The following is a 26,259-nucleotide window of genomic DNA, read 5'->3' as shown; positions in this document are numbered from 1 at the left end:
CAAGATTATCTTCTGTGTCTGTGTTAATTGGTTTCCCTTTTCTTTGTTGAAGAGGGTCTGTGCAATCCTTCTGCCTAGTCCGCCATCTTGCCCCGCCTCCGATGATGATATGTCTTGATGTTTTTCTTTTGGGGTCTGTTCTTGTTTGGGGTTCGTTGGACTTCCTGAATGGATATATTCTCATCTTTCATATTAGGAAAGTTCTCTGCCAACAAGTCTTGGACAATTTTCACAGAGGTTTTATTTTTCTCTTTCTGTTCTGAAATTCCGAGTACACATAGGTTATTCCTTATGATGGTATCTCACATGAACCTTAGGCTTTCTTCATTCTGTTTTGATCTTTCTTCTGACCGATCCCTTTCCAAAGATGTATTCAGGTATTTGTCTTCGATCTCATTAATTCTGTCTTCCATTGCATCAGTTCTACTCCTTTGCTCTTTTACTGTGTTATCTATTTCTGACAATTCAGTATTAATCTTCTGAATTTGCTACATGTGGATTTTGAATCATTTCTAATTTTTCATTTATTCTGTCATTTTGTTCTTGTATTTTCTTCCAAAATTCTAGGGTTTTGTCTGTGTTTTCCTTGATCTGTCTCTCCATCCTTTGAAGATACCTAAATATAATTCTTTTGAATTCCTTATCAGGGAGTTCCAATGCTGCATTTTCCTCAGGGATATGTTTTAGGTCTGTATCCTGGTTCCTTGTTTCTCTTGCTTTTTATCTTATTTCTTTGTGTGGACTGTGATGCTCTGGTATCTCCAAGGTATATTTAATTGGTATGTTGGAGTGACTAGCCCATGATTTTGGTTTTCTTTGTATGTTATCTGGTTCTGAGATGGAGAAACCTGGTGGCTGTGGAGCTATTGAGGCGGCAGGAGTCAAGGAAGACTTCCTGGAGGAAGGGAGGGTGAACTGAGGTTTGGCAGGATGAGAAGGGCGGAGAGCACTCCAGGAATAGGGAGCAGCACGTGCAAAGGCTGGGAATCTCTGGGGACACTGAAAGGGCTTCCTATGGCCAGGGCATGGGACACCAGGGTGCTGGAGGTGGGGAAGAGGCAATGGTGGATTCCAGGTTAAAGAGCTTGGTTGTAAACCTGTTGACTGGTGGGAAGAGCCATGGGGAATGTTTTAAGAAGAGGAGTGATGGAGTCAGAGTCATGGTCCTGGATGTGCAGTCTCAGAAGCTCCCTCTGCTACTGTGTGGACGGTATCAGATGGGGGTGGGGCAAGAGGGCAGAGGGCTGCAGGATAGGTGGCCACTGCACATCCAGGTGAGAAAGGACCAAGACTTGGCCTTGAGCACAGCAGCAGGGTGGAGAGGAAGGGTACTTTTTAATTCGTCTCATTTTTGTTAGTAATGTATCTACATGGTAGAGAAGCCACACAGTACAGAAGAGCCCACAGGACAAGTCCACCTCTGACCCTGAGCCTCCAGCCACCAGTCTCCTTCCCCAGAGGTGACCACCATTACCAGCCCTGTGTCTCCTTCCAGAGAGAGTCTATGCATTTGCAAGCAGATACATCTTTTTATTTATGGATACCGTTTTTATTTAAATATTTTTCCCCACCCCAGCTCATTATGAAAAATATGTGTAGAAAAGCTGAAAACCATGATAAAATGATCACCCTTATACCCCAGCACCTAGATTTAGAATGGAAACAACCCCAGTGCCATCCAGAGATACTGGCTGTGTACATTAGGGCATCTCCGTTTTGTGAGGCACAGAGCAGCCAGGGCAACGAGCAGAGCTGTTGGAACAGCAAAGAGCAGTGTCTAGTGAGCTCCCTTAGATGTGAGAAGGGAGGAGACATAAAAGTGCATGTACATATTTGCTTACTTCACAAAAAGAAACACTAGAAAGATGAATTAGAAATGAGTAAAAAGAATTCTCTCCAGAGGGTATCGGAGGATGGGGTAGAGGGAACAGGCATGGGAGCAAGACATCTCTTTTAATATGGGTTGACTTTTAAACTATGTTAAATGTTTAGTGTATTCAAAAATAAAATAAAGGGAAACAACAAAAATTGAAAACAGATCAATGTGATTAAATTTCTAGTTGATAATGTAGCATCACTGAGAGAAAATATTATTCTGAGTTATTGTTGAACCCATTCATCCATCTGCCCGTCCTTAGTGGTGTGTATCCCAAGAACAGGAAACAACTGCAGGTAATCCCAAATTTAATCCCACTGCTTTATGGTTAGTAGTAAGATCGAAGCTATCAAAGGATACCAAAAACCCAAACTCAGTGCTGTAGAGTCGGATCCGACTCATAACGACCCCTCTGTGGGTTTCTGAGGTGGTATCATTACAAAAGTAGATTGCTCAACCTTCCTTCCGAGGAGTAGCTGTGGGTTTGAACCGCCAGCCTTCCAGTTAGCCTTATCCACTATGCCACCACAGCTCCTTACTCACACTGGCTAAGAGTGCCATTTTCTTTTTCTTCCCCCTTCACCCAAGTCTACCCTCCTGTTAGTGGTTAACCTCTCTTCCCCACCTATCCATGGAAACCATCAAAGAGTATTTGTGTGTGTATGTGTGGAACCCTTTTCCTGACTTTTTATAATAGTGGTCTTATATACTATTTGCCCTTTTGTGATTGACTAATTTCACTCAGCACAGTGGTCTTTAAGTCCATCCATGCTATATCATCCCCATTTTGCAATGGGGAAAACTGAGGCATTTTGGTAAACTGACTTGGGCCAAAGTCACACTGCTTGTGGCAAAGCTGGGATTTTATCACAAGTGGGCTGGCTCCAGGGTTTCCTCAATGTGAGCATCTTAAGGGTTGAAGGCTTTTGCCAAATTGGATGGATGTGAAGACAGGATGGGTGTGAGTGATGTGAGCCCCAGTAGATGGCCCTGAAAGGTGCGCTGAACTCGCTGGGGACCCCTTTCCCTGTTTCTCTCTGACTTCTCCATAGGTACGAGGGGGTGTGGCACTAGCTCCCACCTACAATCTTCTTTGCAGATGCCTTTGTCCAGAGACTCCACAGCGGGAACGGATCCCACCCAGCCCCACATTGTAGGTAAGGTCTTCCCCTGCCCCTGGCCCTGCCATAGCCTCTGCCAGGTTCCCAGCAGGCCTGCTAGGTGGGCTTCTGGGGCCTTCAGGCAGAGCCTCTTAGCCAGGGCAAACAGGCACGCATGTCTCAACACCAGGAATCCAGAGTCCTGACCAGCAAGCCGCCCTGGCTCGCCACAACCCAGCCCGGCCTATCTTTGTCGAGGGCCCCTTCTCCCTGTGGCTCCGTGATAAGTGTGTCTATTACCACATCCTTAGAGCTGACATGCTGCCCCCTGAGGAAAGGGTGAGTATGAGGGCTGAAGGGGGTAGCCTGACACCACTCAGAGTCCTCACCATGAGAGCTCAGAGGTGCAGGCTGGGGGAGGGCAACTGTGGAGAGAGAGGCCTCCAGCCCTGCCTTCACCCTCCCTTCTGAAGTAGGAAGTGGAGGAGATTCCGGAGGAGTGGAACCTCTACTACCCTATGCAGCTGGACCTAGACTATGGGAGGAGCAGCTGGGATGACTATCAGTTTGACATCGATGAAGGTAAGGTGGAGAGGCAGGACTCTACCACACAGGATGAGGCGTGCCGTTGGGGATCAAGGGGTGGGGTCCAGGCTGAGACAATCCACTATCCACACAGACTCAGCAGAGGCACAAGTACACACACTCCCACCCCACAGGGGCTCCAGACCTGAGGCCACCTAGCCACACTCCATGGTCAAACACCACACTTGAGCTCAAGGCCACAGGCCTGTGAGGGCTTGGTTTTCCCCTCTACACATTTACGTACTTTTGTGTTATTCCCTGTGTGCTGGCTACTGGGTGTGACCAAGACAGCAGGGGACTATGCAAGTTCCATTCTTGGGAGCCCAGGAGTGGGGCACACCACTCAGCCTTGGGGGAGGTGGGTTACTCACAGAGTTTCCTGGTGAAATCTTAAAGAACCTGAAGGCTTCACCCAGGTAAAGTGTGGGAAGTCCAATCTAGGCCAAGGGAACAGTTTGTTCAAAGGCTGGGAAGCTCAAGAAAGCTGAAAGGAAGCAGAAAACTCCTGCCCTTGGCTTGAAGGATTTGTGGGGTACTGGAGAGCTGCTTCAGTCTTCATGGCACAAACTCTGAAGGCCTGTCTCTCCCAACAGTGGAGGAAGGTCCCGTCTTCGCCATGTGCATGGCAGGTGCTCACGACCAGGCCACACTGGCCAAGTGGATCCAGGGCCTACAGGAGAGCAACCCTGCTCTGGCCCGGATCCCCGTGGTCTTCCGCCTGTCAGGGTCCACTGGTGAGCTCCTGGCAGCCACCCCGAGGATGGAGGAGCCACCACCAACACCACGCCAGAGCCAGGACGAAGAGGAAAACAACCTGCATCAGCAACAGCAGGGCCAGAGCTGAGCCTGAGCACAGGCTGTGGCCTGAGACTGGACTGGCGTGAAAGCATGAAATGACCTTAGAGTGTACAGTAAATAAAAAGTCTTCTTGTCGTTCCTCCTTTATTGGCAGTGTGCCATCCCTTCCCCAAGATCTCAGGTCGGGCAGCGACAGTCAGGCAAGACCTGCTCCTTTAATAACTGGGGGCACTCCTTTTTAATGGCTCTCCACCATCCAAGACTGACTGGGTGCGTTCAGAATGCAGGCGCCAAGGGAGAAACCCTTTCCCCAGGGTCTATCATTCTGGTTCTGCCTTCCGGCTGCTGGCCCCGAACCACTAGCTTCTACATTCTATGCAAAACTAGAAAGTTTTAAGATTAAAGACAGGGCGTAAGAGGATGTACGCATGCGCAATTCTCGATCTCGGGCTTCTTTTGGCGCCGCGGGGCAGTGATAGACCATGAGAAATTTCCCGGCGGCGCAGAAGATGCGCGCCACTTCCGGTTGGGCTCCTAACAACGGGGGAGGCTAGTTACCAGGGAGGGGGGGATGGCGGAGCGGGCGCCGGAGCCCAGGGCGGAGGCGGAGGCGGGCGCAGGAGGGGAGGCGGCGGCCGAGGAGGGCGCGGCGGGCCGCAAGGCGCGCGGCCGTCCGCGACTCACGGAGTCGGACCGGGCCCGGCGGCGGCTCGAGTCCCGGAAGAAGTACGACGTGCGGCGTGTGTACCTGGGCGAGGCGCACGGGCCCTGGGTGGACCTACGGCGCCGCAGCGGCTGGAGCGACGCCAAGCTCGCCGCCTACCTCATCTCGCTGGAGCGCGGCCAGCGTAGCGGCCGCCACGGGTGAGGGGGCCCGGTCCGAAGGAGGGAGGGAGCGAGGGAAGAGACGCCCCCATCCCCCGCCGAGCCTGGTCCCGCCCTCTCCGGCTCGAGGCCCTGCCCCCGGCACCTGTGAGCCCCGCCCAGGGGCCAGGCCACCAGCCTGGGTCTGGGACTGCTGGTCCCCGGACGCTTCTGGCTTGCGACCCCGCCTCCCATCGCTCCAACTGCCCAATCCAAGGTATGCGCCCAGCTTCTCGGCCTGCCTCCTGGGCACTTGGCCCCGCCTGCTAGATCTCTGATTGCCCAATCTTGGGACGAGCCCCACCCCCAAGCGTTCTAACGGCCTGGTCCCGGGACGGACGGCCCCGCCCCCTGAGACCTCAGCTGGCGGGAGGCTCTTACAGTCTTTACCCCCTGAAACCGTCACAACATTGCTGGTTCCTGCGCCTCGTAAGTTCTGGTGCCCCACCTGGTTCACTTACCACAACGCTAAGCCCCACACACCGTGGCCCCAATACACCGGGAGACCACTCATAATCCACATCAGACTTCGCTAAACCTGTTGGCTCCAGGGGAGCGCCTCAGCCCGGCGACACTTCACCAGGCTCATACTGGGGTCCCAGGTGAAGGGGAAGCCCAGTTGCCAAGTCTCAATCTTGAGTATGAACAGTATGGGTGGAGTTTGCCCCTCTCTGCCTTGCAGATTGATGTGAGCATTAAAAATCAAACTCACTGCCGAGGAGTTGGATCCGGGATCCGACTCATAGCGACCCCTCCTTGGGTTTCCAAGGCGGTATCATCACTACGGAAGTAGATGTGAGCATTAAATGAGTTAAAATGTGAAAAAGGCCTAGAACAGTGCCTGGCACACAGCAGGCGATGGGTCATGTATATTCCCTATCACTAGCATTGCAACAAAAGCCTAGTTCTGCCCTGGTTTTCCCTTGCACGCATTCACATGTTTTGTTGGGGGGGATTCTGAATGTCAAGAATCAACTAATCCTGCCTAAGTGTTCTCCCAACCCCCACACTGGGTGGCAGGCTGGTTTATAACCACCAGCAGGGCAATGAGCTCTTTAAATGTTTTGTTGTTGTTGAGAATATACACAGCAAAACTTACATGACTTCAACTCTTTCTACATGTACAATTCAGTGACATTCTTTGAGTTGTGAACCATTCTCACCCTCCATTTCTGAATTGTTCCTCTGTCATTCACATAAATTCACTGCCCCTAAGGTTTCTCTCTGACCTTTGGATTGATGTTGTCAGTTTGATCAGGTAGTTCTTAAAGGAGCATAATGTGTAAGGCAGACATTTTTTATTAGTTAAGCTAAACTATTGTTTAAGACTTCCGGGAATATTTTTGTTTTAAGGTTTAAGGATTATGTCAGGGCAATAGTTGCAGTGGCTCAGCCAGCCTTCATGGCTCCAGAAAGTCTGGAGTGCATGAAATTTTGAAATTCTGTTCCACATTTTCCCGTTATGTCAGGATTCTTCTGTAGAATCTTTGAAATGTTCAGTGATGGTTGTTGTTGTTATGTGCTGTCGAGTCGGACCCGACATAGCGACCCCTCCTTGGGTTTCCGAGTCAGTATCACTACGGAAGTAGATTGCCCCATCTTCCTTCTGAGGAGTGGCTGGTGGGTTTGAACCACCAGCCTTCTGGTTAGCAGTCAAGTGCCTTAGCCACTATGCTACCAGAGCTCCTCTAGTAGACCTTTAAAAGTTTTAGAAGCCAGTGCCCTGTCCTTGGGGCTGTTAATTCAGTTAGTCTGGGTGGGTTTGCAGACCTTGTATTTTTTTTTTTCAGAAAAGCCCCCAGGGAAACTTGGATATGCAGCTGGGGTTGAGGACCACTGGCCAGACACAGTCCCTGGAGGTTCCTAAAATGAAGGTGATGTTTGCAGAAGCTTGGTTTGGCTGAGCTTGAGCTGTATGGACCTGTAGGACTTGGGGGTTGCCAGGCAGTGTGTGTGACAAAAATCTTGCCCTGAGGCCACTTGACTATTCAGGAAATTACACTAACCTGAATAAGAGTCTCCTGTGGGGAGTAGACATGACCAGAGGTAGGACTGTGATTAATTACCGATAATGTGTCTTATACCTGGAAGGATTTCAGTTCAAGAGCGATAAAACAAGGACAAGAAGACAAATGCATATCAAGGTGAAAGGACAAACAAAAACAAGGGACACAGAGAGACCAAGGTCAGTTCTACTGGATCAGCTGAGGTAGAGGTCAGTAGGAGTATGATAAAGACAGGTTTGTGGCATGGTGGGTCAAAACCTGATCAGGGAGTTCAAAAGATGTGAAGAAGAAGGGATAGAGAATGAGCCATGAATTTGCCTTGCAGCTTCCTAGAAGCCAGTGGGAAAAAGCAAACATGGTCAGTTGTGGAATTTCTAATGTCTTTTCATTTGCCAAGACATTTAGAAGATAGCAACATGGCCAACGGACAAGAAGAGGTCCGTATTTGTACCATACAAAGGTAATCCAACAGAATGTGGAAATTCTCAAACAATATCATTAATGTCACACATAAGTAAAATTTTGCCAAAGGCAATTCAAAAACAGTTGCAGCAATATAGTGATAGGGAACTGCCAGAAATTCAAGCCACATTAGAAGAGGGCGAGGAATGAGTGATATCATTAATGATATTAGATGTATCTTGGCTGAAAGCAAAGAATACCAGAAAGATGTTTACCTGTGCTTTGTCGACTATGCAAAGGCATTTGGCTGTGTGGATCATAACAAATTATGGATAACATTGTGAAGAATGGAAATTCCAGAGCACTTAACTGTGCTCATGAGGAACCTGTACATGGATGGACTAAGAGGCAGTCATTTGAACAGAACAAGGGGATACTGCATAGTTTAAGGTCAGAAAAGGTGTGTGTCAAGGTTGTATCCCGTCACCATACTTATTCAATCTGTATGCTGAGCATATAATCCAAGAAGCTGGACTATCTGAAGACCGTAGCATTAGGATTGGGGGAAGACTCATCCCAACCCACGATATGCAGATCACACAACCTTGCTTGCTGAAAGTGAAGAAGACCTGAAGCACTTACTGATGAAGATCAAAAACTATAGCTTTCAGTAGGGGTTGTGCACCTCAACATAAAGAAAATGAAAATCCTCACAACTGGACCAATAAGCGACATCACAATAAATGGAGAAATGTTTGAAGTTGTCAGGGATTTCATTTTATTTGGATCCACAATTAACACACTTGGAAGCAGTAGTCAAGAAATCAGACATAGTATTGCACTGGGAAAACCTGCTGCAAGAGACCTCTTTAAAGCGCTAAATACCAAAGATGTCACTTTGAAGACTAAGGTGCCCCTGCCCCAAGCCATGATATTTTCAGTAGCCTCATATGCATGTGAAAACTGGACAATGCATAAGGAAGACTGAAGAAGAATTGATGCCTTGTGAAGAATACTGAAAATGCCATGAACAGTCAGAATAACGAACAAATCTGTCTCAGAAGAAGTATAGCTGGAATGCTCCTTAGACGTGAGAATGGCCAGACATCTCATGTGCATTGGTCATGTTGTCAAAAGGGACCAGTCCCTGAAGAAGGATATTATGTTTGATAAAGTAAAGGGTCAGATAAAAAGGGGAAGACCTTTAATGAGGTGGATCGACACAGTGGCCACAGCAGTGGGCTCCAGTATAGCAAAAATTGCAGGATGGCACAGGACCGGGCAGTATTTCATTCTGTTGCACATAGGGTCTCTGTGAGTTAGAACCTACTTGACGGCACCCAACAGCAACTTTCATTGGTTTAAGAAATGTTTATTGAGCATCTCCTATGTTCCGGATGCTGTTAATGGGTGCTGACTATATAGCAGGGAACAAAACAAAAATCCCAGCTTCGTGGAGCTGACATTTTTCTTTGGGGGAGAAGGGGCAGGCGTTGCACAGACAAGAAACATTATAAGTAAATTATATAGTACATTAGAGAGCGATAGGGTCTATGGGTGGGGGAAAGGCAGAACAGGGAAATAGGAATCAGGAGTGGGAGTTGGAAGTTTAAATAGGGTGGTTAGGATGTGGCACACTGAGAAGCCAATGTTTGAATAAATACCTGAAGGAGGCAAGAAGGAGTTAGGCAGTTATCCAAGGGAAGAGTGTTCAAGACAGAAAACAGCAGTGCAAAGGCCCTGAGGCAAGACCTTGCTGGGTATGTACAAGTAACAATGAAGAGACCGGAGCAGGGTGAGCAAGGAGGGGAGAGGGGAGACGAGAGCAGGGAAGTCACAGGGCAGAGCGTGCAGAGCCTCGTGGGCTGTGAGGAGCTCCCTACTTTTTTCTCCCTCTTAGATGGAGCCCTGGCAGTACTTTTGTACTTTTTTTTTTTTTTTTTCTTTTTATTGTGATTTAGATGAAAGGTTACAGAGCAGATTCATTTACCGTACAGCAGTTCATACACATTTTGTTTCATGATATTGACTGCAATTTCCTACAACGTAACAGCTCTTTTCCCACTTCCTCCCCTTTGTTATCTCTTCCCTGTGTTCCCTCCCATACATTCCTGCCCCCTGAGCTGTCTCCCTGTGCAAAGACTGCCCTTCTGTTCTCCCATGGTTGATTGCTCCAGGGAGTGTATCTACCTGATGTAAATGTTCACTCCATATGCCTGTCTGTTTGGCTGGAAGCCACAGGAGTGAGTTTAGTTCCAGACCTGAAGGGTAATTAGGGCCCATAGTCTCAGGGATCTCACCAGGTTCTATCAGACCAGCAAACCTGGTCTTTTTTTTTTAATGATTTTGAGTTTTCCACATTGTTCTCCCACTCCATCCAGGATCTCTTGCACCGATCCACCTCCAAGTGGTTGACAGTAGTAGCCAGGCACTATCTAGTTGTTATGGTCTTGTAGTCATATAGGGTGAGGATTGCATGGTCTGCCAGTCCCTCAGACTAATTTTTTCCATGTGCCTTTGGTTTTCTTCATTCTTCTTTGCTCTGGATGAGGAGAGACCCATTGCTGCATCTAGATGGCCACTTGTAAGCTTTTAAGACTCCAGTCTCTATTCCCCAAAGTGGAATGTGGAACATTTTTTTGTGTGTGTAGTATGTTATAACCATTGAACTTGATGTCCCCTGCAACCATGGTCCTGAGGCCACAAATCCCACTACTCGCTCCCTCAGAGTGCTTGGCTGTGGCCAAGAAGTCACCACAAACTTTCCTCTTATCAGCTTAGCTGTACACCCAGACATTCTTACAGCACACACAAATATGCATGTATAAACATTGTCTGCCAACCCTATACATGGTCATGAGCACACTCCCCACTGCGTAGACATACCTGATCATTCAGCCTGTTTACCCATCTATCCACCTGTATAGATCAATGCTAGTCATCACTGCTTTTGTCCTTTTTCAAGTGCAGGGTTTTGAACAGAGAGGTGACATGATCTGGCTTATATTTAATATCAGCAGCCTCTAGGGGCTGTGTGGCAGGAGGAATGGGTGAGGTATGAATTGCATCAAGGTGACCAGGACTTGATGGTTAAAGCTGGTGCTGGCTTCAAGGAGGTTCATTCCACTCTTCTCTCTAGTTTTGTGTGTTTGAGCTGTTCTTTTTTATTGTAAAATGTTAACCAAAAAATGAAAAGAATCATACTGATTCCTGCATTGAGACTGGGGGCTGAGGGCAGGAGCTGGGAGTCAGGAAGAAGGCAATTGCACTGGTCCAGGTAATAATGGAATATCATTGAAGATAATAATGAGGGTGGACCCAGCGGGGGTAGTGGTGAGGTGGAGAGAAGTGGTTGAAGTTAGGATTGACAAGGTTTGCTAGTGGGTCTGAGAGGCGACCTCAAGGTTGTAGCCTAAGCACCTAGAAAGTGGCAGTTGCCATTAACTAAGGAGCTGGTGGAGGAACAAGATGACAGCTTGCATATGAGAGTCTACGTGGGGTACTAAGGAGGTAGCTGGGGCAGTGGTGGCAGACTGGGGAGAGGACCAGGATAGAGATATAAATTTGGGAGTTTTCAGGGTATATAGAGGTGGTGCAGGGACCGAGATCACTAAGGGGGTGCTTGTAGACAGAGCACACAGGGGCAGAGCTGGGTCTGGCTCTTCACCCTTCAAGGAGCCCGGAAGAAGGCGGAGAACTGGGTGAGGGCAGCTTTCTGGACACCAAGAGCAGGATCTGCCTGGTTGAATACTACTGAGTTGAGCGAGGCGGCCGCCCCTCATAATCATGCCAGGGTGGTTTTGTGATGTGGTGGAGAAAAAGGCCTAACTGGAGCAGTCAAGAGAGATGGAGTAGAGGAAATGGAGACAGTGAGTGGAGACTGCTGTTGGGAAAAGGGGGACAAAAGTGAGACTGACAGGATTAGATTAAGATTAGAGAATGCCTTGTTGGGTCAAGGTGATGTCCCTCTAAAATGGGAGTAATCACAGTGTGATAACTGGGATGCTGGTGGGAATGTTCCAGTAAAGAGTGAAAAGCGTGTGACGGGACAGCAAGGGGAGATGTTGCTGCTGAGAGGGGAGCAGAGCCAGGCCTAGAAAAGCTCAGCATCTGTGGTCCTCAGACACACGTGGCCTCTGCCGGGAGTCACCAGGGTCAGAACTTGGAGAAGCAGGCAAGAGAAGCGGGCAGTTTGAGAAAGAAGGCACTGCATTAGGGTCAGAATGTGCATTCCCTGCATGCCTAGCCCTTGATACAAGTGACCTCACTTCATCCCCACAGCAAGTTACTCTGTGTGGGAAGCACTGCTGTTAGCAGCACGTCACAGATGAAGAAACTGAGGGTCAGAGAGGATGAGATCGGCCTCAGGTCACACAGCCAGGCGGCTGCATAACTGGGACTTGAACCTGCCCTGACTGGCCCCCAAGCCCATCCCCACCATGATGTAGCATTCCCTGCCCCCAGCCATGGCAGGACTGTGAACAAGTGGAGGTAGCCATGGACATTTGGACTTGGGTTTGGGTGATAGCCTGGGCAATATGACCCTTGGCGGGGAGAGCAGAGGCTGGGGGAAGAGACAGAGGCCGTGGGACTGGGCATAGGGGAGCCTTAGGGGGAGGGGCCCTGAGGAGGTTCCCAGGGACCAGACTTGAGGTTCAAGGGCTGAGACTTGTCAGACTGGGTAGCAGGTCAGAGAGGACAAAGAGTGGAGCTGATGAGAGACCCCAGACCAGCTGTCAGGGTATTTGTGGTGAGAGCACAGCTCTGGCCCTGGCCACTTGGGGAGGGTGGGGGCCGGGGGCCTGGCTCTGGGATGATATTGGTAATCAATGATTGTCACTACCGCTGGCTGAACATCACTGAGGGCCAGGGGCTGCGCCAAACTCTGTGGAACGCACAGAACCTCATGCCAACCCCGAGAGGAAGGTGCTGTTCCGATCCCATGCTATAGACGGGGATGCTGAGGCACAGAGGCACAGTAAGGTCACCCACCCAGGGTCATGAGGGCTGCTGGTGCAGCACAGAAGGGGAAGGACAAGGACAAAGAAGGTCGGGTCCGTCCCAGAAGCATGGTGGCAGGAAGGGAGTGGGGAGGCCCCTTGAGGGTCATTCAGGCAGAAGTGTTCCAAAGCCCTTGTCACGGTCTGTACAGAGCCCATGCCGGCACATGTGGGTTCAGGAACCTGCCTGGCAGATCCAGTGGTCATCCTGGCATGAGAGGCCACAGGGGTACCCCAGCCTGTGAGCTCAAACCTGCCCTGGGTTCCTTGGAACATGTGGCCAGGGTGTTGGGCCACAGCCAGGGTGAGGAGGGGCCTGGAAGCAGGACTTGTTGGAGGGGCAGGACTGACTAAGAGCAGCAGGACCTTAGCAGAGCCAGCCGTCCAGGATGGGTCTGCCCACCCCCTAGGGCTCTTGGACATTCCCTGGAAGGGCAGCACAGCTTCTGAGGCCAACCATGTTCGTTTTCTATTTTTGCATAACATGTTACCACACACTTAGCAGCTTCAAACCACACAAAGTTATTATGTCACATTCTGTGGTTCAGGAATCTGGCACATTTTAGCTGCGTCCTCTGCTCAGAGTCTCACAAGGCTAACGTCAGGGTGTCAGCTGGAAGCTCAACTAGCAAAAGAACCACTTCCAAGCTCCCTCAGGTTGTTGACAGAGTTCATTTCCTTCTGGTGGTAGAACTGAGGTCCTTTCCACGTGACCCCTTCCAGCGCCCCCTCATGTTCTCACCTTTGAATGTCTGATTTCATCAAGGATCGGTCCCTTTTAAGGCCTCCATTGGTCAGGTCAGGCCCATTTCAGTAATCTCCATTTGATGAACTCAAGAGCCCCCTGATCCCAGGAGGGACAAACCATCACCCTCACAGGCCCTGCCCACACTCAGTGGGGAGGATTATATAGGGTGTGCCTCCCAAGGGTGGGAATTAGAGGGGCCATCTTAGAATCCTGCACCACACCACCTTTCCATATCTGATTTCTGACTTCACTCTCTGGCCATGGGACCTTGGACAGGCGGCCTCACCCCTCTGAGCCTTAGTTTCCTGCCCTGTGAGAAGGGTGATGATACTAGACCCCCTCCAAGCACAGACGTGCCCACATGAAGACAGTGCCACACTGTGAGATTATGTGATAGTAAATAGAGGCTGGAATTCTACCGCCAGTCAGCCCATCCTGGAGCAGGCCCAATGGCGGGTGTAGTTGCCATCGTGTTTTTATCATCTGTCAGGAGGCTGTCCCAGCCTTTGCCTCTGCACTCACCCCTCACTGCCTCTCTCTGTTGCAGGAAGCCTTGGGAGCAAGTCCCCAAAAAGCCAAAGCGGAAGAAAAGTAAGTGCATCTGCAGACCACAGGGCTTGGGGGTCTCGTTCCTTTGTTCACTTACCTGCTCCCTCTTTCAGTGCCCTTTGCTGAAGGCCCACGTGTGCCAGGCGCTGTGCAGAACAAGGGCCCAGTCTTGTGGGGAAGACAGAGGGCAGGCTGAGCGGGGCCAGAATGGGGAGTGGGATCCACTGGGGGCCCAGAGGAGGGGCCTGGCCTAGCCCAGTGGGGATCAGAAGGGCTTCCTGGAGGGGACTGGAATGTGTGCTGTGTGTAGGCAGTACTGTATCCCATGGGAGTTGCTAAAAGGGCATAGGGTTGGCATCTTCTGACCTCCTTTAACTTCACAAGAGGGAGACGAAATCACCATCAACAACCCAAGACTTATTCCTATGAGGTCAGATATGCTGCCACCCTCCAGCCTTTTTTCCAGTTCTGACACCAACCGTCCCTCCCACGGCACACACTACCCTGCTGGTTCGATTATTTGTTGCAATGGCTACACAGAACTCACGGACAATACTCATGATTATGGGGTTTATTAGGGAAGTTGCAGGCTACAATTCAGGTTCAGGAACGTGCCCAGGATACAGTTCTTCAATCAGGACAGTCTCCACTCTGCTGTGCCCTCAAGCATGCCTCTCTGGCCCTTGGCCTCTTGGCCTGGCATCTGCCCTGCTTGGGCAAATGTTACAAAGCTCTTTTAGCTCTGCTGATAGGTACACCTAGGTACACCCCACTCTGCCAGCAAGGCTCCTGCTTAATGGCACTCACCTTTCTCGCTCTGAGGGCAGTAAGCCTGCAGCTCTGTCTCATGCCTCTTGGTTCTGCTGCCACTGTCTCTCTGCTGGGTGTCTCTGCCAGGAAGGTCCAGCATACCGATCTCAGATCCAGGGCACACTTCACTTCACCTCTATCTAGCTCTTCTCTCTTGATGGCACTGAGTTCCCCCTTTGTGCTTCTAGGAGGGCTCATTTTAAGCCCAGCAGCATAGCACAACTAACCAGTCCACACATTAGAGTTCCATACACCTTATTTGCATGGCCCCACCTGTAGTCTGGTGGGAGTCACAAAGACCATGGCTAGAAAAGCCAAACCAAGTAATTCACCGCATCATGGGAGTGCGCTCGTGATCTCATCTCACACACAGACACCAGCCCCAGGCCGTGGCAGAGCCAGACCTCAGACCAGGTCGTGTGTCTCCCAGCATTCTCATAGCATCTCCACACTTCTGCTCCATGTGTGGGGCTAGCCAGAGAAGAGAGGGGAAGAGGAAACAGCTTCTGCAAAGAACTAAAGGGCTTGTCACATGCAGGCTCCAGGGCAGTGGGTATGGGCCATCAGCAAGGAGCCCCCAGCTGTGCTGCGGGGGGTCAGAGCCCTTGTTCTGGGCAGCCAGTCCCAGCCTCACTAAGCATGGCTTCAGAACCCCAGGGCTGACCCAAGGAAGGTCCAGGGAGTGCCATCTGGTGGCAGTGCACATCTCTCCTCACAGTTCTTCAGGTGGACCTGAGCTGAGACTGTGACCCCAAAATCCCAAAGAAGTGGGGGTAATAGTGGTGTCACTAGAGTGGTATAGACTTCTCCCCAACACTGTCGGGATGACAGCAAAATGACCCCAGGGTCTATGGCAGTGGGCAGGCTGTCCGAGGTAATGGCATCACTAGGGTTGGTGTCACCTGTCACCCAGTATGGTAACTGGTGTCACACACACACATACACACCCCATTACCTGCCAGTTAGTGTGCAGAGAGGAGGAGCTGGGGGACATGGGGGGGAGGGGTGCAAAGTCGGGTGGACACCATGAGTTACTACACTGAGTGACACTAACCCTAGTGACACCACTGGGGGGGTAAGATAAGGAGACCAGTGCTGGCCTGGAGAGGCCCTAGGTGGGATCCCGAGGGCCAGGAACTTCTTGGGCCCCTTCCTGATCACGCAGCGTGGTAGGGGTACACACCCTCCTGCTGCTCAGCCCTGGAACCATGAGTGTCCCACTAGTCACCAGAACCACCACATGAGTGCTCCCTGTATGCCTGGCCCTGTCTATATTCTGTCGCTGTCTCCCCCACGCCCATCCCCCGCTGTGCACAGCAGCCCTCAGAGAGCAGGGACCTTTAGTCTTCCCTGACTCAGGGATGGCAGCTGATTTCAAAGAAGCCAAGTCACTTGCCCAGAGCCACCACCAGGAAGTGGCAGAGCCGTCTTACTCCACCGTGCCCACTTCCTCACAGCACTGGCCCATCTAGCAGATGCTCATGGAGGGCCTCCTGTGTCCCAGCCCTGGGCAGACAGCAAGAACAAAGCAGATAAACGGCCCTGCCTCCAGGGAGCTGGCGGTCCAGGGGGAAACTAATAACCATCAGGCAGTATCTGGGTGCTTCCAGGAGGAAAAGGGACAGCAAGGTAGGGAGGTTTCAATGACCGGGGACGGATGGCAGGCCGAGTGAGGTCGAAGGGACTTCTCAGAGGCAGGCACCTTAGCAGAGACCTGAGTGAGAGGAGTAGGGCACGACGTGAGGCAGGGCCACCCCTGATGTGTCTGAGGAGCGGGGGGGACATCGATGCTGCCGGAGCAGAGGGAGCAAGGAGGGCGTGGGAGGCTTCTTAATGCCCTAAACAGCAACAACAACAAACTCACTGTTGAGTCAATTATGACTCAAAGTGACCCCTGTTGGGTTTCCGAGGCGGTAAATCTTTATGGAAGTAGATTGCCCCATCTTCCTTCCATGGAGCAGGGGGTGGGTTTGAACCATTAGCTTCTGGTTAGCAGTCAAATACCTTAGGCACTGTGACACCAGAGCTCCTTAACAGGCACCAAGCAAGTCCAAAACCCAGCAGAACAAATTACATTAGCTCTCAAGTCTTGAAAATAATCCTCTGTTCTCTGAGACCATCTGGGCAATGGCCCCGCCCTCTGGACTCTGGGGGTTGGCCATGCCCTCTGGATTCTAGGTAGAGGCCCCTTGGCCCTGGGCTTCATCTCTACCTTCCATGCCCTGTGGGACAAGAACTGAGGCAATGAGAACAGGGAGGTAGAAGATGCAAGGTCTTGTAGGTCACAGTGAGGACTTGGGCTTGGCTCCAAGGTGGAGGACACAGAAGGTTCTAAACAGGAGTGCTGTGCTCTCTGATTCAGATATTCCCAAGTGCCCTCTGGCTGCCGCGAGGACAGAAGGTAGGAGCCGGGAACCAGGGAGAAGGCAGCTAAGCTACACTCATACAGGTGGGAGGGGTTGGTGAGGAAGATCAGCAGGAACAGGCAGCTAACAGTTGTGCGCCTACTATGTGCCAGACTCTCTTTCTTATGACAACTCATACCCTCAGGACAATCTCTGGGCCAATATTCATTATCTCCAGAGTGTGTGTTCACCCCTCTGAACCTCAGTTTCCTCATCTGTAAACTGGGGACAGACTTAGGAGGTGTTTCAACCCACAGGGGCCCATAAGGCCCAGGTGGTTCTGGGGACCTGAGGGACCAGGCACTGCCCCTCACCACACATGCTTCCCATGTCTGCAGGGCGGCGGCGCAATGTGAACTGCTTGAAGAACGTGGTGATCTGGTACGAGGACCACAAGCACCGCTGCCCGTACGAGCCACACCTCACTGAACTGGACCCCACCTTTGGCCTGTACACCACAGCTGTATGGCAGTGTGAAGCCGGCCACCGCTACTTCCAAGACCTGCATTCACCCCTGAAGCCACTCAGTGACTCAGACCCCGACAGTGACAAAGGTGGGCTGTGGGGCGAGGGTGTGGTGATGGCTGCTTTGTAGCCCCTCCCAGGGTTGACCAGGCTTCGGCTCCCCACCCTCCTGCCCAGCCACGTGCCCTGCCAGCCGCAAGCCAGTGTCACAAATATAACAGTGTGTGGCACTGGCATTGGCTCTCGGGGATGGAACAGACATGATGGGCCCAGGCTGAGTGCTTCACTGACTTTTAGTCTTGGAGTCCTTACAGAGCCGTTTCCACCTTCCCATCTTACAGGGGCAGCTGAGGCATGGAGCCAGTGGGCCATCTGTGCCCAGAGGCCAGTCATAGGCAGGGCTGGGCTGGGCTGGGAGGCTGGGCGGCTGGCGTTGGGTAGAGCTGCTGGGCATTGCCCTCTGCTGCTGCTTCCGCCTTCATTTTCTCCATCCCAGGTGCTGTCTGTCCCAACCTTATTCTCCTTCCCTCTGTCTTTCCAAGTGTCCTTCCCTGTCTCCTTCTTGCTCCCCAGTCTCTTCTCTCAGCTCTCTTCCTCCTGTCCTCTATCTTTCGTCTTCTCCGTTTCTTCCTCCCTGTCTCTTCTCTTTCTCCTCCCTTTTCCCTGCCTCCCCTTCTCTCCCTTTCCCCCATCTCTCTCCCCTCCCGTCTCTCACTGTCTCTCCCCCCATCCCACGTTGGTCACCCACAGGAGATGACTGCATCTGCTAGCAGCCAGGAGTGACTCAGTTAAGAAAGCTCCGTTGGCCCTGCTGGGGAAGCAGGGGAGACACTGTGGGGGGTGAGGGGGCCAGCCGGCCTGCCTCAGGGACTTGGCATCACCTGTGAGGAGGAGCGTGGGGTCTGCTGCTAGGCACCCTGCCAGGGCTGAGGGTAGGGTCAGTCACTGGGGCTGAGCCTGCGCTGGCAGGCATCTCAGAGCAGGTGGCATCCCAGCTGGTGTAGGGGAAACTGTGGGCGAGAGGTGTTCCGGGTGGGCACCCTCGCCAATGGCTATCCCATCACACATTGGCCAGGCTCCCAGCATGCAGCCGGCCCCTCAGCTGTAATGGCCTATGCCCTGGGACCACCGTCAGCCCTCCTGCCTGTTACTATCTCCTTCACTATGCTCCATTCCAGGCACTGCCCCCAAACACGCTGAGTCATCCGCCACAGCCCAGGATTCAGTGCTTCATTAGCTCTACTTGGCATATAAGGAAACCCAAGACCCAGGAGTAATATGACTGGCCCATCTGGTGACAGGTCAGGCTGGGATAGAGGGGCCCCCAGTAGAGCCCCCTTGCACCCTAGCCTAGTTTTGCCACTAGAGGTTGCCAGCTCCAGGCGTTCAGAGATGAGCCCCATAATCAACTAGCCAGGTCTGCAGTGGGCACTATGAGGTGGTGCAGGGGTGCTGTGTGTACCCCTCCCTGCTCTGACCCCTCACATCCCAGCCCTCACAACACAGCACCACTTACCAGCTCTGGGCATGGGGCCAGAAATACTCCCAACATGCAGTGCATGGTCATTTCTGTCATCTGGAGAGCAGTTCAGAGTCAGCCTAGGTGGACCCTGACACAGGCCCAGCTCTGCCTCCAGCTTGCTAGGTCACCTCAGGCTGGGTGACCTGCCTCCTCGTTCAGGGTGAAGCCAGGGGCCTCAGCCTCCCGTGCAGCTACAGGACAGTGAGATATTACCACTCACCTGGCCATCTGTCTGCCCAGAGGGGCATTCTGATAATAATGGTAACATCATAATAGGAAACATGTATCAGAGGCTTCCTGAGGCCTACCCAAAACAACCCCCTGAGGTAGGTGCAGTCATTATCCCCATTTTTTTAGGCAAGCAACCAGACGCAGAGAGGTCAAATAAGGTGCCCGCATCACACAGCTAGAGGTAGACACCTAGATTTGACCCCCGGCAGTCTAGCTCCACAGCCTGTGCTCTAATGTGATCCTCAGTGGCGTAGGACATGTCCTCTCCACACAGCATGGCCACCCCGACCCATATCACAAGTGTGTACTTTAAGGGAGTCACTTATTTCTCCTGTCCCCAGTTGTTCCATGTGTGTGGATTTAGCATCAGATAATTGAGTACAATATTGCTCTCCATGGCCTTCATCTCAGCATTGCTCTGAGGATTTGTTCTTTTATTCATACGGGCAGTGAGCATCCTCTGCACCAGGCACCCTTCTAGGCACAGGGGACTGTCCTTGTGGAGTTTATGTTCTAGAAAGGAAGCAGGCAGTAAATAAGATCAACAAGTAAAACAGAGTATACCAGAAGGTGGTTAAGCACTTTGGGAGAAAATAAAGAAGGGAAATAGTGCTAGATGAGATGGCATGCCCAGGGAAGGCCTCATTGAAAAACACCTTGTGGTGGGACGTCCGAAGGAGATGGATAGGAAGCCCACATGCGTGGTGGAGAGAAGAGGGTTTCAGGCAGAGGAAGAGACAAGTGCAAAGGCCCTGAAGCAAGAATTTGCCTAGCAGCTCCAAGAACCGGCAGAGAGGCCTGTGAGACTGGAGTGGAGAGGGGCGAGGGCGAGTGGGAGGAGATGTGGGCAGAAGGTGACAGGTTGACTGCGCAGGGTACCGTGGGCCACCGTAAGGACTTTGGCTTCTACTCCAAGTGAGCTGGCCAGGGCACTGATGAGGCAACATTAGCTACCAAAACAGACAAGCCCTTGCCCTCATGCCATAACTCAGGAATTTGTTCCACATGCTCACAGAGTTGCACACTCCTGACCTGCAGGCTGCCTTCCACCCTGTGGCCTCAGCCTCCTTCTGGGCCCTGTCTCAGTGGTCTGTCTGATATGGACAGAGAGGCAAGGATCATCCACAGGAGGGCACTTCCACTCACATGCCATTGGTCAAGACTCAACCATTTGGCTACACATAACTGCAAGGAATGCTGGGAAATGTAGTCCACATGGGTGCCAGGAGGAAGAGACACAGGTTTGGTGAACAGCTGGCCTGTCTATTTAACAGGAAGTGATGAGAGAGTTCTCAGTTGAAGAGTGACAGTACCTGAGCAGGTGTTCACAGGCACCCTCTGGTCACCATTGAGGGAATAGACTAGGAAGGGGGCACAGATGGAAGCTGGGGGCCAGAGAGACGGGACTAGGACCATGCTGGTCCTGGCAGTAGATAATGGGGTGGTGATAAGGGTATACAGGGCATGTGGGGAAAGCAGTTGGGCTGTGGATGGAGTTTGGATGCAGCCAACAGGTTTATGATGACAGATGGGAATGGGTGTGAGAGAATGTGGGAAGTCAAAAATAACCCCAGAACTTTGATCTGGGAAACTAAAAGGACAGAGTTGCCATCAGTTGGCTTGGGGACAGCCATGATGGTACTGGTTTTTTTGAGAGAAGATTCAGAGCTTCATGGCTATGCTGAGTCTGAGGTGCCAGTGAGGCCCCATGGGGAGCAGCAGTGCAGGAGACAGTGAGATGTGAGAGGTTGAAAGTCTCCAGGGAAGAGGTAGCATGTAACAGCCCCAGCACTGAGAGGCCCAGGCCTGAGGGGCCTTGTGCACCTGCAGGAGCAAAGGAGACCGAGAAGGAGCCGCCAGGGAGGGACCAAGATACCAGAGAGTGCTGGCAGCCAGGCGAGGAGAGCATCTCCAGGGAGCAGGCACCTTGGAGCAATCAAGGTAGATGGGGGCCAAGAAGGGACTTGTTGGCAGTGAGGGGTTAGAGTGCCCAGTACCTGGTGAGCTCCCGTTAAATATCAGCCACTGCTGCTATTGTAACCGTCCCCTTTTGTCTGTCTCCACAGTGGGCAATGGCCTGGCGGCTGGCAGCTCTGACTCCTCTGGCTCTGGCTCCGACTCTGAGGAACCCCCTGAGGGCCAGCCAGCCAAGGCCTTGGCGACAGTGACTCCCACCAGCCCAGGAGGTAGCATTGGGCTCATCACACAGGAGGGTGTGCACATTCCCTTTGACGTTCACCACGTGGAGAACCTGGCTGAGCAGGGCACCCCGCTGTGCTCCAACCCCGCAAGCAGTGGGCCTGAAGCCCTGGAGACAGTGGTGTGTGTGCCCGTGCCTGTGCAAGTGGGTGCAGGCCCCGGCGCCCTCTTTGAGAACGTGCCCCAGGAAGCACTGGGTGAAGTGGTGGCCAGCTGCCCCATGCCAGGCATGGTGCCTGGTTCACAGGTGATCATCATCGCAGGCCCAGGCTACGATGCCCTCACGGCTGAGGGCATCCACCTCAATGTGGCGGCAGGTAGCAGTGCCCCTGGCAGCAGCCTGGGGGAGGAGGTGCCCTGCACCATGACGGAGGGTATAGCAGCCTATACCCAGACAGAGCCTGAGGGCAGCCAGCCCAGCACCATGGACACCACCACCACAGCAGGCATCGAGACCAAGAAAGGTCTGGCAGCTGCGGTGGTCCAGGGAGGGTCTCCAAAGCCTCTGGCAGGGGTTGGGGTGGGGCCTGGGAGGTGGAGGGCAAGGAGTGGCCCTGGGAGTGGGTTCCTCAATAGCCTTCGACTGCATGGACTCCCCCCCTGCCCCGTGTCCACCCCCTGTAGAGAAGGAGGACCTGTACATGCTCAAGAAGGAGGAGAAGGAGGAGCCAGTGGCCCCAGAACTGGCGGAGCTGGCGGCGACGGTGCCCGAGAGTGCAGAGCCTGAAGCAGAGGCTGGTGGGGAGGAGCTAGATGGCAGTGACATGTCTACGATCATCTACGAGATCCCCAAGGAGCCCGAGAAGTGGGTGCCTGGGCGGGAGGGCTGTGCTATAGGGGTAGCTGGCAGGTTCACAGCGTGCCTGGTGTGGGAGCCAGGACCCCAGAGGCCCCTCTCCCCTCCAGGAGGCGGCGGAGCAAGCGATCGCGGGTGATGGATGCTGATGGCCTGCTCGAGATGTTCCACTGCCCCTACGAGGGCTGCAGCCAGGTCTACGTGGCCCTTAGCAGCTTCCAGGTGAGGCCTCACCTGAAGCGGGCTGGGCAGGACCTGCTTCTGTGCCCACAGCCTATGTGCTGGGTGGGTCCTCAGGGACTCTGGGCTGGGCTGTGTGCTTATGGAGGGCTGGTAGGATGTGGGCTGTGTGTTTGGGGATTGTAAAGCCTCATCTTTGTGGCACTGTGAGTGTGAGAAAGCTACACAAACAACACAGTGTGGGCTCCACTCACCCTGCCAGATGCTACCAGTCCATGTCACTGCACTGCCCCGATGGAACTGCTAGTATGCCCTCTGGAGTCTGGATGGGGAGCCCCCGAGGGCAGAAATGGGCTCTTGTCATCCCACACCTGGCACAGAGGTGGCTCTAGGCCTTTGAATTTGCTGAACCATATTTTCTTCTTCAAGTTTGCCTGATTTATTTCCCATCTGTAGAAGTGATATCCCACACGGCAGACACTCACATGCATACGTGTACTTTATCCACCTGAATTTGCCCGACAGACTCCTTCCTTTTGAGTCATAGGCTCAAACCCATAATTGGCAGTCCCCAAGTTGCTGGTTACATTACAGATCAATTTGGTCTTTCAGAAATAAGACAGCTGAAGTGTCAGTAAACTGAGCCCTAACCCAGAGAACCTTGAGACCCTTTGGCCCAAGGGTTGAGTTCTAAGCAGCAGTGAAGGAATGGGTGGGATTTCTCAGGTGCCTCACATCCAACAAGAGGAACCCACTCCCCCATCCCCCACCCCCACTGTCCGCCAGCAGCTGGAGATCCACCAGCTTGCTTTCCTTCCTTCCTGCTGTCTTGTAAGCTGTGGAGCCCGCTGACATAATCCTGGTTGGTTCTGTCTTCCTCTCTGAATGAGGAACAGGTACCCTGAGTATGATGGGTAGTCAGAAAGGCTTTCCCTTGCTCAGAGATCTCAGCCTGGCCCAAAGAGGCAGGAAGGGATGGGGTCAGGCTGCTGCTAATCGCGTTGTTGTTATGTGCCATCAAGTCGGATCCGACTCATATAGCAACCCCTCCTTGGGTTTCTGAGGCAGTATCACTATGGAAGTAGATTGCCCAACCTTCCTTCCAAGGAGTGGCTAGTGGGTTTGAACCACCAGCTTTCTGGTTAGCAGTCAAGTACCTTAGGCACTATGCTACCAGAGCTCCTGCTAATCTCATTAGCTCAGGAGGGAAAAAAAAAGTGGGATTTTATGTCACAGGGAAGGATGTTTTACTTGGGTTTAAACTTCAACTAGGCCTGTGCATTTGAAGCAACTTCTTAGGCTGAAGATCAGCGCCCTCCCCCCCCCCAAAAAAAAAAAAAAAAAAAAAAAAAACTCACTGCCATCAAGTCGAATCCGACTCATAGCAAGCCCTCCTTGAGTTTCCGAGGTGGTATCTCTACGGAAGTAGATTGCCCAGTCTTCCTTCCAAAGAGCGGCTGGTAACATGGCTCACCAGCCCTCTGGTTAGCAGTCAAACGCCTTAGGCACTATGCCACCAGAGCTCCCCAAGATCAGCCAGTCATGGGCAAATAGTTTTGCTTCTGAACTGGTTGACACCAGTGGACTGACCCAACCTGGCCATTTCCCCACCTCCTGCCTGCCTTGCCCTCTCCCCAGGGGTTGTAGGGTCAGCACCTTGGGCCCTTGATCATGGGTCACTAAGGAGCTCTGGTGGTGTGTGTAATGGATAAGGCATTTGGATGCTGACCAGAGGGTCGCAGTTCAAACCCACCAGCTGCTCCAAAGAAGGAAGATGGGGCAATCTACTTATGTAAAGATTTACATCCTTGGAAACCCAATGGGGGTCGCTGTGAGTTGGAATCAACTTGATGACAGTGAGTTTTTGAGTTTTGGTTTAAGGAGCCACAGGAAAGAGCCCATACTGGCTGAACCATATTTTCATTCAACATGAACACATGCTGCATGCTGGACACTTCTGCAATGATGAGTGACAGTCATTCTAGTGAGTTAAAGAGTGCAAGACCACAGGAATGAATGACTTGGGGCTACCCACTCCAAGTCCTAAGGGGCAAGGGAGCACATGATCAAAAGAGTCGGCTGTGGGGCTGAGAGCCCTGGAATTCAGTTCCAGTCGTGCTACTGCCTACCTGTGATGTACGGGTCAAACCACTGAGCCTCTAGAACCTCGGTTTCCCCATCCGCAAACTGGACTAGGAGCATCCGGGGACTGAGTGATGCTCCTCATGTAACGGGTCCAGCCCAGAGCAGATGCTCAGGAAATGCTGTTTAGTCCCAGTTGGGTCCCAGGGCAGAGGCACCCCTCTTTCTTCCAGGCTGGGTTGGCCCCAGTCTGCCTCGTGGCCACCCTCACCTCTCTCCAGAGTCCTACAGGGTGGCCCGTGGCACTCAAAGCGCTGTTTCGGCCCATCTTACCCACAGAACCACGTCAACCTAGTGCATCGGAAAGGAAAGACCAAAGTGTGCCCTCACCCAGGCTGCGGCAAGAAGTTTTATTTATCCAACCACCTGCGGCGGCACATGATCATCCACTCAGGTCAGGCCCAGGGCAGGGTGAGCGGCTAAGCAGGCGTCATGGGACTACAGGCTTGGGAGCCACCTTTGCCCCTCAGGAACCCGAATTCCAGGTCCAGCTGGGCACGGCGTGTTCCCTGGCAGCCTGCTGAACCTCATGCCGGCCCGTGAGCCCCCTTTCATGTTGGCTGCCTCACTTTTATAATCGTCATTCTCACTGGGAGGTTGTGGAGTTTGGTGTGACTGCGCCAGGCGACCCTATCAGAGCTTGCTATCCCATCTCCGCATCGCATCAACGACATCCTACAGCCCCCCAAACGGCAGCGCCCTCAGCCCCGCATCTCCGCTGCCCCTAGGTGTTCGTGAATTCACCTGCGAAACCTGCGGCAAGTCCTTCAAGAGAAAGAACCACCTAGAAGTACACAGGCGCACTCACACGGGAGAGACGCCCCTGCAGTGAGTGACCGCCCACCAGCCATGAGGCTGGGAGGGAGGGTTCCGGGCCTGGACGCACCGAAGGGTTGGCCCCTGGGCTGGCTTCTCCACCCCCTATGCTTCTGCCCAGTTCCACCCGGGTGCCCACTCCCACCGAGGTGCCCACTCCAGATGGCACTGGGCCCTTCCGGCGCCGTCGGGCCCTGTGATTGGACTCCTCCCCCGCGTGGCCCCGCCCCCAAGGCGTCCCCTTCCCCCGCCGCCCCATTCCCCAGGCAGAGCCTGCTCTGAGCCACCTCGCCCCTTGTGCGCTGCCCGCAGGTGCGAGATCTGTGGCTACCAGTGCAGGCAGCGCGCGTCGCTCAACTGGCACATGAAGAAGCACACGGCGGAGGTGCAGTATAACTTCACGTGCGAGCGCTGCGGGAAGCGCTTCGAGAAGCTGGACAGCGTCAAGTTCCACACACTCAAAAGCCACCCAGATCACAAACCCGCTTGACTCACCCGACCACTGACCGTTCCTATTTATTTATCCGATTGGATACCTCACCCGGGGCCTGCGGGGACTCCGAGACCGCGGGCCGGAAGGAGGCGCCCCGCCCCACCCCGCCCCAGGGCTGGGCTCCCTGGGCAGGTCCCCTTCCTTATGCCATCCTATGTCCAGAACTGGCGCCTGGGCTGCACGGCTGGAACTGTGTCAAGAGAGCAAATAAGATTAAAGAGCGAGAAGGGAGACACACCTCCCCTAGGCCTGAATAATTTGGGAGCGGGACA

At 52.7% G+C, this 26,259-nt stretch overlaps 2 protein-coding genes across 2 annotated transcripts in view; both read left to right on the top strand.

Annotated features, from left to right (window-relative positions):
• ECSIT (ECSIT signaling integrator) overlaps positions 1-4,405 on the top strand; it is a 20,472-nt gene extending 16,067 nt beyond the window's left edge. The window contains exons 4-7 of the mRNA XM_007953612.2: positions 2,976-3,033; positions 3,167-3,315; positions 3,453-3,558; positions 4,155-4,405. Of these exons, the coding sequence (XP_007951803.1) occupies positions 2,976-3,033; positions 3,167-3,315; positions 3,453-3,558; positions 4,155-4,405 (564 nt within the window). The remainder of the gene's footprint in view (positions 1-2,975; positions 3,034-3,166; positions 3,316-3,452; positions 3,559-4,154) is intronic.
• A 525-nt stretch (positions 4,406-4,930) lies between these two features.
• ZNF653 (zinc finger protein 653) lies at positions 4,931-25,984 on the top strand. The gene is made up of 9 exons (XM_007953611.2): positions 4,931-5,223; positions 13,927-13,970; positions 17,482-17,697; positions 21,428-22,024; positions 22,185-22,365; positions 22,467-22,578; positions 24,958-25,072; positions 25,407-25,506; positions 25,807-25,984. The coding sequence occupies exons 1-9, from the start codon at positions 4,931-4,933 to the stop codon at positions 25,982-25,984; spliced, it is 1,836 nt and encodes a 611-aa protein (XP_007951802.1).
• Positions 25,985-26,259: the final 275 nt, after the last annotated feature.

Source organism: Orycteropus afer, unplaced genomic scaffold (genome assembly GCF_000298275.1).
Source record: "Orycteropus afer afer isolate SDZICR_OR568_19922 unplaced genomic scaffold, OryAfe1.0 scaffold00402, whole genome shotgun sequence".
Classification (NCBI taxonomy): Eukaryota; Metazoa; Chordata; class Mammalia; order Tubulidentata; family Orycteropodidae; genus Orycteropus; species Orycteropus afer.
This window is presented reverse-complemented; position numbering and strand designations above follow the sequence as displayed.

Excerpts from the sequence above, each read along its gene's own strand:
- ZNF653 (XM_007953611.2), top strand. The coding sequence starts at position 4,931 with ATGGCGGAGCGGGCGCCGGAGCCCAGGGCGGAGGCGGAGGCGGGCGCA. Across the intron at positions 22,366-22,466 it reads ATCCCCAAGGAGCCCGAGAA|GAGGCGGCGGAGCAAGCGAT; the intron begins GTGGGTGCCTGG and ends TCTCCCCTCCAG. Across the intron at positions 25,507-25,806 it reads ACGGGAGAGACGCCCCTGCA|GTGCGAGATCTGTGGCTACC; the intron begins GTGAGTGACCGC and ends CGCTGCCCGCAG.